The sequence below is a fragment of the Oncorhynchus kisutch genome, unplaced genomic scaffold (genome assembly GCF_002021735.2).
Source record: "Oncorhynchus kisutch isolate 150728-3 unplaced genomic scaffold, Okis_V2 Okis03b-Okis08b_hom, whole genome shotgun sequence".
NCBI classification, from domain to species: Eukaryota; Metazoa; Chordata; class Actinopteri; order Salmoniformes; family Salmonidae; genus Oncorhynchus; species Oncorhynchus kisutch.
This window is the reverse complement of record NW_022261980.1, coordinates 9,636,494-9,652,779: the sequence shown is the minus strand read 5'-3', so window position 1 is coordinate 9,652,779 and position 16,286 is coordinate 9,636,494. Positions and strand designations below refer to the sequence as shown.

Here is a 16,286-nt window from a genome sequence, read left to right as displayed (position 1 = left end):
ACTGTACTTCACATGAGCCCAGACAGTTCACTGTCCTTCACATGAGCCCAGACAGTTCACTGTCCTTCACATGAGCCCAGACAGTTCACTGTCCTTCACATGGGCCCAGACAGTTCACTGTCCTTCACATGGGCCCAGACAGTTCACTGTACTTCAAAGGTAAATGTTGGAAGTAGTTGGAAGGAAAAGTAAAAATAAATCTTTGCTGTTACGAGAACTGTGCAAGCGTTTGCTGAATGTTTTGGTTACGGAACCCTGTAATTTGCCGTTGTCTCCACTGTCTCTGCGTGAGGGCCGAGGGAACTGGCAGACTTTGTCCTGGTTGTTTTTCTCCCTCTTTTCTTTTTCCATATTCAATCTTTATGTCCTCTACTTCCCTGGCTCTGCTGTTCTCTCTCTCTTCAGTCTCCTTCTGTCTTTATGTCCTCTACTTCCCTGGCTCTGCTGTTCTCTCTCTCTTCAGTCTCCTTCTGTCTTTATGTCCTCTACTTCCCTGGCTCTGCTGTTCTCTCTCTCTTCAGTCTCCCTCTGTCTTTATATCCTCTACTTCCCTGGCTCTGCTGTTCTCTCCCTCCATCTTTATACTCTACTTCCCTGGCTCTGCTGTTCTCTCTCTCTTCAGTCTCCCTCTGTCTTTATATCCTCTACTTCCCTGGCTCTGCTGTTCTCTCCCTCCATCTTTATCCTCTACTTCCCTGGCTCTGCTGTTATCTCTCTCTTCAGTCTCCCTCTGTCTTTATATCCTCTACTTCCCTGGCTCTGCTGTTATCTCCCTCCATCTTTATATCCTCTACTTCCCTGGCTCTGCTGTTATCTCCCTCCATCTTTATCTCTAGCTGTGTATTTTCTCCTCACTTCTGTTTCCCTTTCTCTTCCCTCTATCTTTATATCTTCACATTGTACCCACCTCTGTCTCTCTCTCTCTCTCTCTCTGTCTCTGTCTGTCTGTCTATCTCTGTCTCTATCTCTCTCTGTCTCTCTCTCTCTGTCTCTGTCTGTCTGTCTATCTCTGTCTGTCTCTGTCTCTATCTCTCTCTGTCACTCTCTCTCTCTCTCTGTCTCTGTCTGTCTATCTCTGTCTGTCTCTGTCTCTATCTCTCTCTGTCTCTCTCTCTCTCTCTGTCTCTGTCTGTCTGTCTATCTCTGTCTGTCTGTCTATCTCTGTCTGTCTCTGTCTCTCTCTGTCTCTATCTCTCTCTCTCTCTGTCTCTGTCTGTCTGTCTATCTCTGTCTCTATCTCTCTCTGTCTCTGTCTGTCTGTCTATCTCTATCTCTGTCTATCTCTGTCTGTCTGTCTATCTCTGTCTCTATCTCTGTCTGTCTCTGTCTGTCTGTCTATCTCTGTCTCTATCTCTGTCTGTCTCTGTCTGTCTGTCTATCTCTGTCTCTATCTCTCTCTGTCTCTGTCTGTCTGTCTCTCTCTGTCTCTATCTCTCTCTGTCACTCTCTCTCTGTCTCTGTCTGTCTGTCTATCTCTGTCTGTCTCTGTCTCTATCTCTCTCTGTCTCTCTCTCTGTCTCTATCTCTCTCTGTCTCTATCTCTCTCTGTCTCTATCTCTCTCTGTCTCTATCTCTCTCTGTCACTCTCGCTCTCTGTGTTCTGTATTTTACTCTGTAGTAGTCCCATATAGATGACATTGGTAAAGGCTTAGTCCCAAGTAGGATGCTCAATAACTATCTAAATAGTGTTTCCCCATTTCTCTCCTGTGTCTGTCAGACCTACAGCCTGTGATGTACTGTGAACCAGCCTTCTGGTGTTCTATCTCCTACTACGAGCTGAACCAGCGGGTGGGCGAGACCTTCCACGCCTCCCAGCCATCCCTCACCGTGGACGGCTTCACCGACCCCTCCAACTCAGAGCGCTTCTGCCTGGGCCTCCTCTCCAACGTCAACCGTAACGCCGCTGTGGAGCTGACACGCAGACACATCGGTACTGACGCTTTGAAAATAAGGGGGGGGGGGGGGCTTAGCTCGGGGGATGGGCAAATAGATTCACAACACGGGACGATTTTTGTCAGAGAGAATGGTCAAGGGGCCAGAACATAATTATATTATTTTGTACACTGCTAAGCCCAAAATGAAATTGTATTTGAAAATAACAACCATTTCATACCTTGATTACAGTGAGACACGATCACATATGTCCAATTTTTTTTTGGGGGGGGGGGGGGGATACTTGGGAACAAGTTTCCTAAATACAGCGCATTCTGAAAGTATTCAGACATCTTGACTTTTTCCACATTTTGTTACGTTACAGATTTATTCTAAAATGTATTTAATTACACACAGTACCCCATAATGACCAAGCACTAACAGGTTTTAGAAATGTTTGCAAATGTATAAAAGAATTATAATAATTTAAACGAATACCTTATTTACATAAGTATTCAGACCCTTTGCTATGAGACTCGAAATTGAACTCAGCGGTATCATTTCCATTGATCATCCTTGAGATGTTTCTACAACTTGATTCAAGTCCACCTGTGGTAAATTCAATTGACTTGACATGATTTGTAAAGGCGCACACACCTGTCTATATAAGGTCCCACAGTTGACAGTGCATGTCAGGGCAAAAGCCAAGCCATGAGGCACAGATCTGGGCAAGGGTACCAAACAAATGTCTACAGCATTGAAGGTCCCCAAGAACACAGTGGCCTCCATCATTCTTAAATGGAAGAAGTTTGGAACCACCAAGACTCTTCCTAGAGCTGGCCGCCCGGCCAAACTGAGCAATTGAGGGAGAAGGGCATTGGTCAGGGAGGTGACCAAGAACCCGATGGTCACTCTGACAGAGCTCCAGAGTTCCTCTGTGGAGATGGATTACATCTGGAAGGTTCTCCCATCTCTGCAGCACTCCACCAATCAGGCCTTTATGGTAGAGTGGCCAGACGGAAGCCACTCCTCAGTAAGAGGCACATGACAGCCCGCTTGGAGTTTGCCAAAAGGCACCTAAAGACTCTGACCATGAGAAAGAATTCTCTGGTCTGATGAAACCAAGATTCAACTCTTTGATCTGAATGCCAAGCATCACGTCTGGAGGGAACCTGGCACTATCCCTACGGTGAAGCATGGTGGTGGCAGCATCATGCTGTGGGGATGTTTTTCAGCGGCAGGGACTGGAAGACTAGTCAGGATCTAGGGAAAGATGAACAGAGCAAAGTACAGAGATCCTTGATTAAAACCTGCTCCAGAGCGCTCAGGACCTCAGACTGGGGAAAAGGTTCATTTTCCAACAGGACAACGACCCTAAGCACACAGCCAAGACAACGCAGGACTGGCTTTGGGACAAGTCTCAATGTCCTTAAGTGGCCCAGCCAAAGCTGGACTTTAACCTGATCGAACATCCCTGAAAATAGCTGTGCAGCGACGCTCCCCATCCAACCTGACAGAGCTTGAGAGGATCTGCAGAGAAGAATGGGAGAAACTCCCCAAATACAGCTGTGCCACGCTTGCAGTGTCATACCCAAGAAGAAACAAGGCTGTAATCGCTGCCAAAGGTGCTTCAACAAAGTACTGAGTAAAGGGTCTGAATACTTATGTAAATGTGATATTTCAGTGTTTTTAATACATTTGCAAAAAATGTAAAATAAAAAATGTTGCTTTCTCATTATGGGGTATTGTGTGTAGATTGATGAGGGATGATTTAATCCCTTTTAGAATAAGGCTGTAACGTAACAAAGTGGGGAAAGTCAAGGTGTCTGAATACCTTGCGAATGCACTGTATTTAGGTATACATCACATGTTCGTTGTCATCCGTGTTCAGAATTGAATGGTCTGTGTGTTCACATCAGGGGTGGTTCTGGTTCTAGACAGATGGTTCTCTGTTTGTCTGCAGGCAGAGGGGTACGTTTGTACTATATTGGAGGAGAGGTGTTTGCAGAGTGCCTCAGCGACAGTGCCATCTTTGTCCAGAGTCCCAACTGTAACCAGCGTTACGGCTGGCACCCCGCCACGGTCTGCAAGATCCCCCCAGGTGAGAGCTGAGAAGGGTGTGTGTGTGTGTGTGTGTGGCAAAGAGAGCGAGACAAAAGGTTGACACACAGTAGGTTAATTTCCACAATGACTGTCGTACTGTGGTCACTCACCAACACACGTACGACACACACACACACGTACGACACACACACACACACGTACGACACCCACACACACACCTCATTCATTGTGTCTTGACGGTAACGGTTTGTCGGACGGTTGTGTGACGGTTCCGTAGGCTGCAACCTGAAGATCTTTAACAACCAGGAGTTTGCTGCCCTGCTGGCCCAGTCGGTGAACCAGGGCTTCGAGGCGGTCTACCAGCTCACCAGGATGTGCACCATCCGCATGAGCTTCGTCAAGGGCTGGGGAGCAGAGTACAGGTAACACACAGTCCACAGCCACACGCTCTCATTAAGGGTTCATGTATTAAACCAGAGTCAACCCCTGTCGGTCGTTGATACCATGCTCCTACCTGATTAGCTGACTAGGTGATTCAGATGAGACGGTACAGGAATGGAGAAACTATGTGGGATGGCTGAGGGGTGCAAGGTTAAATAACTATGTGGGATGGCTGAGGGGTGCAGGGACAGTCTGGGATATTAAATAGAACACCCTGATAGGTTATTGTAGACAGTGGTTCATGCAGGAGTCTGATGGTAGCAGAGACAGAACACCCTGATAGGTTATTGTAGACAGTGGTTCATGCAGGAGTCTGATGGTAGCAGAGACAGAACTCCCTGATAGGTTCTTGTAGACAGTGGTTCATGCAGGAGTCTGATGGTAGCAGAGACAGAACTCCCTGATAGGTTCTTGTATACAGTGGCTCATGCAGAGACAGAACACCCTGATAGGTTATTGTAGACAGTGGCTCATGCAGGAGTCTGATGGTAGCAGAGACAGAACACCCTGATAGGTTCTTGTAGACAGTGGCTCATGCAGAGACAGAACTCCCTGATAGGTTATTGTAGACAGTGGCTCATGCAGAGACAGAACTCCCTGATAGGTTCTTGTAGACAGTGGCTCATGCAGAGACAGAACTCCCTGATAGGTTATTGTAGACAGTGGCTCATGCAGAGACAGAACTCCCTGATAGGTTATTGTAGACAGTGGTTCATGCAGGAGTCGGTCCTTACACTCTAGAGGCCTTTTATCAAGTCCTTGCTTCCCCCTCTGTATTCCTAGAACAATAAGCATTAATCTATTGTAATCACAGCTACCCACCTCTCTCTTCTCCTCCTCTCTCTTCTCCTCCTCTCTCTTCTCCTCCTCTCTCTTCTCCACCTCTCTCTTCTCCACCTCTCTCTTCTCCTCCTCTCTCTTCTCCTCCTCTTTCTTCTCCTCCTCTCTCTTCTCCACCTCTCTCTTCTCCACCTCTCTCTTCTCCACCTCTCTCTTCTCCACCTCTCTCTTCTCCACCTCTCTCTTCTCCACCTCTCTCTTCTCCACCTCTCTCTTCTCCACCTCTCTCTTCTCCTCCTCTTTCTTCTCCTCCTCTCTCTTCTCCACCTCTCTCTCTTCTTCTCTCTCTCTCTTCTCCTCTCTCTCCACCTCCTCTCTCTCCACCTCTCTCTTCTCCACCTCTCTCTTCTCCACCTCTCTCTTCTCCACCTCTCTCTTCTCCACCTCTCTCTTCTCCACCTCTCTCTTCTCCTCTCTCTCTTCTCCACCTCTCTCTTCTCCACCTCTCTCTTCTCCACCTCTCTCTTCTCCACCTCTCTCTTCTCCACCTCTCTTCTCCACCTCTCTCTCTTCTCCTCTCTCTCTTCTCCTCTCTCTTCTCCTCCTCTCTCTTCTCCTCCTCTCTCTCTTCTCCGCCTCTCTCTTCTCCGCCTCTCTCTTCTCCGCCTCTCTCTTCTCCGCCTCTCTCTTCTCCGCCTCTCTCTTCTCCGCCTCTCTCTTCTCCGCCTCTCTCTTCTCCGCCTCTCTCTTCTCCGCCTCTCTCTTCTCCGCCTCTCTCTTCTCCGCCTCTCTCTTCTCCGCCTCTCTCTTCTCCGCCTCTCTTCTCCGCCTCTCTTCTCCCCTCTCTCTTCTCCTCCTCTCTCTTCTCCTCCTCTCTCTTCTCCTCCTCTCTCTTCTCCACCTCTCTCTCCTCCTCTCTTCTCCTCCTCTCTCTTCTCCTCCTCTCTCTTCTCCGCCTCTCTCTTCTCCGCCTCTCTCTTCTCCGCCTCTCTCTTCTCCGCCTCTCTCTTCTCCGCCTCTCTCTTCTCCGCCTCTCTCTTCTCCGCCTCTCTCTTCTCCGCCTCTCTCTTCTCCGCCTCTCTCTTCTCCGCCTCTCTCTTCTCCTCCTCTCGCTTCTCCTCCTCTCTCTTCTCCTCCTCTCTCTTCTCCTCCTCTCTCTTCTCCACCTCTCTCTTCTCCACCTCTCTCTTCTCCACCTCTCTCTTCTCCACCTCTCTCTTCTCCACCTCTCTCTTCTCCACCTCTCTCTTCTCCACCTCTCTCTTCTCCACCTCTCTCTTCTCCTCCTCTCTCTTCTCCTCTCTCTTCTCCTCTCTCTCTTCTCCTCTCTCTCTTCTCCTCCTCTCTCTTCTCCACCTCTCTCTTCTCCACCTCTCTCTTCTCCTCCTCTCTCTTCTCCTCCTCTCTCTTCTCCACCTCTCTCTTCTCCACCTCTCTCTTCTCCTCCTCTCTCTTCTCCACCTCTCTCTTCTCCACCTCTCTCTTCTCCACCTCTCTCTTCTCCACCTCTCTCTTCTCCTCCTCTCTCTTCTCCTCCTCTCTCTTCTCCGCCTCTCTCTTCTCCTCCTCTCTCTTCTCCACCTCTCTCTCCTCCTCTCTCTTCTCCTCCTCTCTCTTCTCCACCTCTCTCTTCTCCACCTCTCTCTTCTCCTCCTCTCTCTTCTCCTCCTCTCTCTTCTCCGCCTCTCTCTTCTCCGCCTCTCTCTTCTCCTCCTCTCTCTTCTCCGCCTCTCTCTTCTCCTCCTCCTCCTCTCTCTACTCCTCCTCTCTCTACTCCTCCTCTCTCTACTCCTCCTCTCTCTACTCCTCCTCTCTCTACTCCTCCTCTCTCTACTCCTCCTCTCTCTTCTCCACCTCTCTCTTCTCCACCTCTCTCTTCTCCACCTCTCTCTTCTCCACCTCTCTCTTCTCCACCTCTCTCTTCTCCACCTCTCTCTTCTCCACCTCTCTCTTCTCCTCTTCTCCTCCTCTCTCTTCTCCACCTCTCTCTTCTCCACCTCTCTCTTCTCCACCTCTCTCTTCTCCACCTCTCTCTTCTCCACCTCTCTCTTCTCCTCTTCTCCTCCTCTCTCTTCTCCACCTCTCTCTTCTCCACCTCTCTCTTCTCCTCTTCTCTCTTCTCCTCTTCTCCTCCTCCTCCTCCTCCACCTCTCTCTTCTCCTCTTCTTCTTCTCCTCCTCTTCTCCTCCTCCACCTCTCTCTTCTCCTCCTCTTCTTCTCGTCCTCCTCTCTTCTTTTCATCCCCTATAATGATGAAGTGCTCTGACAGACAGAGCTGCTGAATTGATGTATCATTCATCACTGTGGACTGTGCTGGATTATGGCTGCTAGTTGTTCTCTGTCCTGGCAGACACACATTGAGGGAAGCAGGAGTATGGCTGCTAGTAGTTCTCTGGCCTGGCAGACACACATTGAGGGAAGCAGGAGTATGGCTGCTAGTAGTTCTCTGGCCTGGCAGACACACAGTGAGGGAAGCAGGAGTATGGCTGCTAGAAGTTCTCTGGCCTGGCAGACACACAGTGAGGGAAGCAGGAGTATGGCTGCTAGTAGTTCTCTGGCCTGGCAGACACACAGTGAGGGAAGCAGGAGTATGGCTGCTAGTAGTTCTCTGGCCTGGCAGACACACAGTGAGGGAAGCAGGAGTATGACTGCTAGTAGTTCTCTGGCCTGGCAGACACACAGTGAGGGAAGCAGGAGTATGGCTGCTAGTAGTTCTCTGGCCTGGCAGAGACACAGTGAGGGAAGCAGGAGTATGGCTGCTAGTAGTTCTCTGGCCTGGCAGACACACAGTGAGGGAAGCAGGAGTATGACTGCTAGTAGTTCTCTGGCCTTCTCCTCTCTCTCTTCTCCTCTCTCTTCTCCTCCTCTCTCTCCACCTCTCTCTTCTCCTCCTCTCTCTCCACCTCTCTCTTCTCCACCTCTCTCTTCTCCACCTCTCTCTTCTCCACCTCTCTCTTCTCCACCTCTCTCTTCTCCACCTCTCTCTTCTCCACCTCTCTCTTCTCCACCTCTCTCTTCTCCACCTCTCTCTTCTCCACCTCTCTCTTCTCCACCTCTCTCTTCTCCACCTCTCTCTTCTCCACCTCTCTCTTCTCCACCTCTCTTCTCCTCTCTCTCTTCTCCGCCTCTCTCTTCTCCTCTCTCTTCTCCGCCTCTCTCTTCTCCGCCTCTCTCTTCTCCGCCTCTCTCTTCTCCGCCTCTCTCTTCTCCGCCTCTCTCTTCTCCGCCTCTCTCTTCTCCGCCTCTCTCTTCTCCGCCTCTCTCTTCTCCGCCTCTCTCTTCTCCTCCTCTCGCTTCTCCTCCTCTCTCTTCTACTCCTCCTCTCTGCTCCTTCTCTCTACTCCTCCTCTCTCTACTCCTCCTCTCTCTACTCCTCCTCTCTCTTCTCCTCCTCTCTCTTCTCCTCCTCTCTCTTCTCCACCTCTCTCTTCTCCACCTCTCTCTTCTCCACCTCTCTCTTCTCCACCTCTCTCTTCTCCACCTCTCTCTTCTCCACCTCTCTCTTCTCCACCTCTCTCTTCTCCACCTCTCTCTTCTCCACCTCTCTCTTCTCCACCTCTCTCTTCTCCACCTCTCTCTTCTCCTCTCTCTTCTCCGCCTCTCTCTTCTCCTCTCTCTTCTCCGCCTCTCTCTTCTCCTCCTCTCTCTCCACCTCTCTCTCCTCCTCTCTTCTCCACCTCTCTCTTCTCCTCCTCTCTCTTCTCCGCCTCTCTCTTCTCCGCCTCTCTCTTCTCCTCCTCTCGCTTCTCCTCCTCTCGCTTCTCCTCCTCTCTCTTCTCCTCCTCTCTCTTCTCCTCCTCCTCTCTACTCCTTCTCTCTACTCCTCCTCTCTCTACTCCTCCTCTCGCTTCTCCTCCTCTCTCTTCTACTCCTCCTCTCTACTCCTTCTCTCTACTCCTCCTCTCTCTACTCCTCCTCTCTCTTCTCCACCTCTCTCTTCTCCACCTCTCTCTTCTCCACCTCTCTCTTCTCCACCTCTCTCTTCTCCACCTCTCTCTTCTCCACCTCTCTCTTCTCCACCTCTCTCTTCTCCACCTCTCTCTTCTCCACCTCTCTCTTCTCCACCTCTCTCTTCTCCTCTCTCTTCTCCGCCTCTCTCTTCTCCTCTCTCTTCTCCGCCTCTCTCTTCTCCTCCTCTCTCTCCACCTCTCTCTCCTCCTCTCTTCTCCACCTCTCTCTTCTCCACCTCTCTCTTCTCCGCCTCTCTCTTCTCCGCCTCTCTCTTCTCCGCCTCTCTCTTCTCCTCCTCTCGCTTCTCCTCCTCTCTCTTCTCCTCCTCTCTCTTCTCCTCCTCCTCTCTACTCCTTCTCTCTACTCCTCCTCTCTCTACTCCTCCTCTCGCTTCTCCTCCTCTCTCTTCTACTCCTTCTCTCTACTCCTCCTCTCTCTACTCCTCCTCTCTCTTCTCCACCTCTCTCTTCTCCACCTCTCTCTTCTCCACCTCTCTCTTCTCCACCTCTCTCTTCTCCACCTCTCTCTTCTCCACCTCTCTCTTCTCCACCTCTCTCTTCTCCACCTCTCTCTTCTCCACCTCTCTCTTCTCCACCTCTCTCTTCTCCACCTCTCTCTTCTTCTCCTCTCTCTTCTCCACCTCTCTCTTCTCCTCCTCTCTCTTCTCCACCTCTCTCTTCTCCTCCTCTCTCTTCTCCGCCTCTCTCTTCTCCGCCTCTCTCTTCTCCACCTCTCTCTTCTCCACCTCTCTCTTCTCCTCCTCTCTTCTCCGCCTCTCTTCTCCGCCTCTCTCTTCTCCGCCTCTCTCTTCTCCGCCTCTCTCTTCTCCGCCTCTCGCTTCTCCTCCTCTCTCTTCTCCTCCTCTCGCTTCTCCTCCTCCTCTCTACTCCTCCTCTCTCTACTCCTCCTCTCTCTTCTCCGCCTCTCTCTTCTCCGCCTCTCTCTTCTCCGCCTCTCTCTTCTCCGCCTCTCTCTTCTCCGCCTCTCTCTTCTCCGCCTCTCTCTTCTCCGCCTCTCTCTTCTCCGCCTCTCTCTTCTCCGCCTCTCTCTTCTCCGCCTCTCTCTTCTCCGCCTCTCTCTTCTCCGCCTCTCTCTTCTCCGCCTCTCTCTTCTACTCCGCCTCTCTCTACTCCTCCTCTCTCTACTCCTCCTCTCTCTACTCCTCCTCTCTCTACTCCTCCTCTCTCTTCTCCACCTCTCTCTTCTCCACCTCTCTCTTCTCCACCTCTCTCTTCTCCACCTCTCTCTTCTCCTCTTCTCCTCCTCTCTCTTCTCCTCCTCTCTCTTCTCCACCTCTCTCTTCTCCACCTCTCTCTTCTCCACCTCTCTCTTCTCCTCTTCTCCTCCTCTCTCTTCTCCTCTTCTCCTCCTCCTCCTCCTCCACCTCTCTCTTCTCCTCTTCTTCTTCTCCTCCTCTTCTCCTCCTCCACCTCTCTCTTCTCCTCTTCTTCTTCTCCTCCTCTTCTCCTCCTCCACCTCTCTCTTCTCCTCCTCTTCTTCTCGTCCTCCTCTCTTCTTTTCATCCCCTATAATGATGAAGTGCTCTGACAGACAGAGCTGCTGAATTGATGTATCATTCATCACTGTGGACTGTGCTGGATTATGGCTGCTAGTTGTTCTCTGGCCTGGCAGACACACAGTGAGGGAAGCAGGAGTATGGCTGCTAGAAGTTCTCTGGCCTGGCAGACACACAGTGAGGGAAGCAGGAGTATGGCTGCTAGTAGTTCTCTGGCCTGGCAGACACACAGTGAGGGAAGCAGGAGTATGGCTGCTAGTAGTTCTCTGGCCTGGCAGACACACAGTGAGGGAAGCAGGAGTATGACTGCTAGTAGTTCTCTGGCCTGGCAGACACACAGTGAGGGAAGCAGGAGTATGGCTGCTAGTAGTTCTCTGGCCTGGCAGACACACAGTGAGGGAAGCAGGAGTATGACTGCTAGTAGTTCTCTGGCCTGGCAGACACACAGTGAGGGAAGCAGGAGTATGACTGCTAGTAGTTCTCTGGCCTGGCAGACACACAGTGAGGGAAGCAGGAGTATGGCTGCTAGTAGTTCTCTGGCCTGGCAGAGACACAGTGAGGGAAGCAGGAGTATGGCTGCTAGTAGTTCTCTGGCCTGGCAGACACACAGTGAGGGAAGCAGGAGTATGACTGCTAGTAGTTCTCTGGCCTGGCAGACACACAGTGAGGGAAGCAGGAGTATGACTGCTAGTAGTTCTCTGGCCTGGCAGACACACAGTGAGGGAAGCAGGAGTATGGCTGCTAGTAGTTCTCTGGCCTGGCAGACACACAGTGAGGGAAGCAGGAGTATGACTGCTAGTAGTTCTCTGGCCTGGCAGACACACAGTGAGGGAAGCAGGAGTATGGCTGCTAGTAGTTCTCTGGCCTGGCAGACACACAGTGAGGGAAGCAGGAGTATGGCTGCTAGTAGTTCTCTGGCCTGGCAGACACACAGTGAGGGAAGCAGGAGTATGACTGCTAGTAGTTCTCTGGCCTGGCAGACACACAGTGAGGGAATGGAAACAACATAATGAAGTGCCATGACGCCAAGGGAACGTGAGGGGAAGAGAATGGAAACAACATAATGAAGTGCCATGACGCCAAGGGAACGTGAGGGGGAGAGAATGGAAACAACATAATGAAGTGCCAGGACGCCAAGGGAACGTGAGGGGAAGAGAATGGAAACAACATAATGAAGTGCCATGACGCCAAGGGAACGTGAGGGGGAGAGAATGGAAACAACATAATGAAGTGCCATGACGCCAAGGGAACGTGAGGGGGAGAGAATGGAAACAACATAATGAAGTGCCAGGACGCCCAGGGAACGTGAGGGGAAGAGAATGGAAACAACATAATGAAGTGCCATGATGCCAAGGGAACGTGACGCCAAGGGAACGTGACGCCAAGGGAACATGAGGGGGAGAGAATGGAAACAACATAATGAAGTGCCAGGACGCCAAGGGAACGTGACGCCAAGGGAACGTGACGCCAAGGGAACGTGACGCCAAGGGAACGTGAGGGGAGAGAATGGAAACAACATAATGAAGTGCCATGACGCCAAGGGAACGTGAGGCCAAGGGAACGTGAGGCCAAGGGAACGTGAGGCCAAGGGAACGTGAGGCCAAGGGAACGTGAGGCCAAGGGAACGTGACGCCAAGGGAACGTGAGGGGAGAGAATGGAAACAACATAATGAAGTGCCATGACGCCAAGGGAACGTGAGGCCAAGGGAACGTGAGGCCAAGGGAACGTGAGGGGGAGAGAATGGAAACAACATAATGAAGCATTGTCTCTTGCTTTAATCTACCGATGGGTTCATGTTTAGTCACTGCCCAGCGATGCTTCTTTTTCCCCTGTGCAGTTCCTCACTCAAATATTTAGTTGTAATGAACTAATCATGCGCATGCCGTAGGTACATTTGTACAGACGTTTTCCATCAGCAGCCATTGATAAATTTTACATGCGTTTCCACAATAAGAAATAGACCAGCTCAGACCAGCACACAGGGCTGAGACAGAGAGGGAGTTGTGTAAGGGGGATGGAATGCAGGAAAGAGGGGAGGGTAGAGCGGGGGAGGCTGGAGACACGGGGGGAGGCTGGAGACGCGGGGGGAGGGAGGGAGGCTGGAGACGCGGAGGGAGGCTGGAGACGCGGAGGGAGGGAGGGAGGCTGGCGACGCGGAGGGAGGGAGGCTGGCGACGCGGAGGGAGGGAGGCTGGCGACGCGGAGGGAGGGAGGGAGGCTGGCGACGCGGAGGGAGGGAGGGAGGCTGGTGACGCGGAGGGATGGAGGGAGGCTGGCGACGCGGAGGGAGGGATGGAGGGAGGCTGGCGACGCGGAGGGAGGGAGGGAGGCTGGCGACGCGGAGGGAGGGAGGGAGGCTGGCGACGCGGAGGGAGGGAGGCTGGCGACGCGGAGGGAGGGAGGGAGGCTGGCGACGCGGAGGGAGGCTGGCGACGCGGAGGGAGGGAGGGAGGCTGGCGACGCGGAGGGAGGGAGGCTGGCTGGCTGGAGACGCGGAGGGAGGGAGGGAGGGAGGGAGGGAGGGAGGCTGGCTGGCTGGAGACGCGGAGGGAGGGAGGCTGGCTGGCTGGAGACGCGGAGGGAGGGAGGGAGGGAGGGAGGCTGGCTGGCTGGCTGGAGACGCGGAGGGAGGGAGGCTGGCTGGCTGGAGACGCGGAGGGAGGGAGGGAGGCTGGCTGGCTGGAGACGCGGAGGGAGGGAGGGAGGGAGGGAGGGAGGGAGGCTGGCTGGCTGGAGACGCGGAGGGAGGGAGGGAGGGAGGCTGGCTGGCTGGAGACGCGGAGGGAGGGAGGGAGGCTGGCTGGCTGGAGACGCGGAGGGAGGGAGGGAGGCTGGCTGGCTGGAGACGCGGAGGGAGGCTGGCGGGAGGCAGGCACGGAGGCAGGCTGGAGGCACTGAGGGAGTGTGGCACTGTGCTTCTGTCCCAGGGTGGGACGTCGTGTGCTCTCCTTGTCCCTTCAGACAGAAACGCAATGGTTCACTGTTGACTTTTATCACTGTAGTATTACTGCCCAGTCTACGCTAGCCTGGTTCCAGATCACTGTAGTGTTACTGCCCAGTCTACACTAGCCTGGTTCCAGATCACTGTAGTGTTATTGCCCAGTCTACACTAGCCTGGTTCCAGATCACTGTAGTGTTATTGCCCAGTCTACGCTAGCCTGGTTCCAGATCACTGTAGTGTTACTGCCCAGTCTACACTAGCCTGGTTCCAGATCACTGTAGTGTATTACTGCCCATCTACTCTAGCCTGGTTCCAGATCACTGTAGTGTTACTGCCCAGTCTACACTAGCCTGGTTCCAGATCACTGTAGTATTACTGCACAGTCTACGCTAGCCTGGTTCCAGATCACTGTAGTATTACTGCCCAGTCTACGCTAGCCTGGTTCCAGATCACTGTGGTATTACTGCCCAGTCTACGCTAGCCTGGTTCCAGATCACTGTAGTATTACTGCCCAGTCTACGCTAGCCTGGTTCCAGATCACTGTAGTATTACTGCCCAGTCTACGCTAGCCTGGTTCCAGATCTCAGGGGTTGGCAAAACAGCACAAACATCTCGACCAGTCTATTTCTTCGGGATCTTTGACCCTTCCATGGGACTGTTGAGCTAACGTAGGCTAATGCGAATAGCATGAGGTTTTAAGTAACAAGAAAATTTCCCTGGACAGACATATGATATTGAAATTCTTGTTAATCTAACTGCACTGTTCAATTTGCAATAGCTCTTACAAGGAATGAATACCATGCTATTGTTTAAGGAGAGTACACAATTTTTGAACATGAAAAGTTATTCATAAACAATTTAGGCACATTTGGGCACATTTGTTTTGAACAGAAATGCAATAGTTCTTTGTATCAGTCTAAAACTTTGCACATACACTGCTGCCATCTAGTGGCCAAATTCTAAATTGCACCCGGGCTGGAATAATACATTATGGCCTTTCTCTTGCATTTCAAAGATGATGGTACAAAAAAAATACAAATGAACTGTTGTTTTTGTCTTTGGATTATCTTTTACCAGATCTGTTATGTTCTACTACATTCCTTTCACATTTCCACAAACTTCAAAGTGTTTCCTTTCAAATGGTACCAATAACATGCATATCCTTGCTTTAGGGCCTGAGTTACACACAGTTAGATTTGGGTATGTCATTTCGGCGAAAAATGGGGGCGGTTCCTCCTCCCACTGAGAATCATCTGCTTTGAGTTGTATGATATATTTAAGCAATAAGGCACAAGGGCGTGTGGTATATGGCCAATATACCAAAGCTAAGGGCTGTTCTTATGCAAGTCTTATTCACAAACTCACACACTGTGTTGAAAACCTACAAGAAAATGGATGAGTCTTTGTCACTGTCATACAGGTATAATCCAGATCCTAGTTGATTGTGTCCTGCAGTGAACTATCCTGTCTCTTATGTCTCCTCCTCTTCGGTGTCTCTATCCAGGCGACAGACCGTGACCAGCACCCCTTGTTGGATCGAGCTGCACCTCAACGGTCCCCTGCAGTGGCTGGACAAGGTGCTCATGCAAATGGGTTCCCCCAGCATCCGCTGCTCCAGCGTGTCGTAGGAATACTCTCTCCACCGTCTCTGTCACAGCACCAGTGAATTAAACAGACTAGAGACCATAGACACATCAACTAAAGGATCAGAAAGGGTTCGGCAGGTATTGAGAGAAGGCTTTGTGTCTTTGGAAGAAGAGCCTGTAGGCTGAGAAAGCCCAACCCTCGTCTGAGACATATTCTCCCCAACCCTCGTCTGTCACATACTCTCCCCAACCCTCGTCTGTCACATACTCTCCCCAACCCTCGTCTGTCACATACTCTCCCCAACCCTCGTCTGTCACATACTCTCCCCAACCCTCGTCTGTCACATACTCTCCCCAACCCTCGTCTGTCACATACTCTCCCCAACCCTCGTCTGTCACATACTCTCCCCAACTCTCCCCAACCCTCGTCTGTCACATACTCTCCCCAACCCTCGTCTGTCACATACTCTCCCCAACTCTCCCCAACCCTCGTCTGTCACATACTCTCCCCAACCCTCGTCTGTCACATACTCTCCCCAACCCTCGTCTGTCACATACTCTCCCCAACTCTCCCCAACCCTCGTCTGTCACATACTCTCCCCAACCCTCGTCTGTCACATACTCTCCCCAACCCTCGTCTGTCACATACTCTCCCCAACCCTCGTCTGTCACATACTCTCCCCAACCCTCGTCTGTCACATACTCTCCCCAACCCTCGTCTGTCACATACTCTCCCCAACCCTCGTCTGTCACATACTCTCCCCAACTCTCCCCAACCCTCGTCTGTCACATACTCTCCCCATCCACACCAACTGACAGCACTTTTTTAACGTTTTTTTTTGTACATGTTTGTGGCAAAAGGGGGCGTGTGCATTAAAACAGGAAGGCGTTGTTATCGCCTCTATGTCATAGACATGTTTTTTATTGAACATGATTAATATGTCGGCATCTAGTGCCAACACCGCTGTAGCATGGGACATTTTAAGGCATGAGATTCCTCCATTTTTCTTTTCTGTTTTTGTTATCATTGTTAGTTGTACATATGTTTATGTAGCGCTGCTAGGTAATTACTAGATTGGGTGTTTCGGAATGGTGAGTGATACTGCTTTTTATATAGCATGCTAGAAGAACATG

At 51.5% G+C, this 16,286-nt stretch overlaps 1 protein-coding gene across 1 annotated transcript in view; it reads left to right on the top strand.

Annotated features, from left to right (window-relative positions):
• LOC109888272 (mothers against decapentaplegic homolog 3-like) overlaps positions 1-15,942 on the top strand; it is a 45,041-nt gene extending 29,099 nt beyond the window's left edge. The window contains exons 5-8 of the mRNA XM_031812742.1: positions 1,718-1,930; positions 3,836-3,973; positions 4,214-4,358; positions 15,071-15,942. Of these exons, the coding sequence (XP_031668602.1) occupies positions 1,718-1,930; positions 3,836-3,973; positions 4,214-4,358; positions 15,071-15,194 (620 nt within the window). The 3' untranslated portion in view covers positions 15,195-15,942. The remainder of the gene's footprint in view (positions 1-1,717; positions 1,931-3,835; positions 3,974-4,213; positions 4,359-15,070) is intronic.
• The last annotated feature ends 344 nt before the right edge of the window (positions 15,943-16,286 follow it).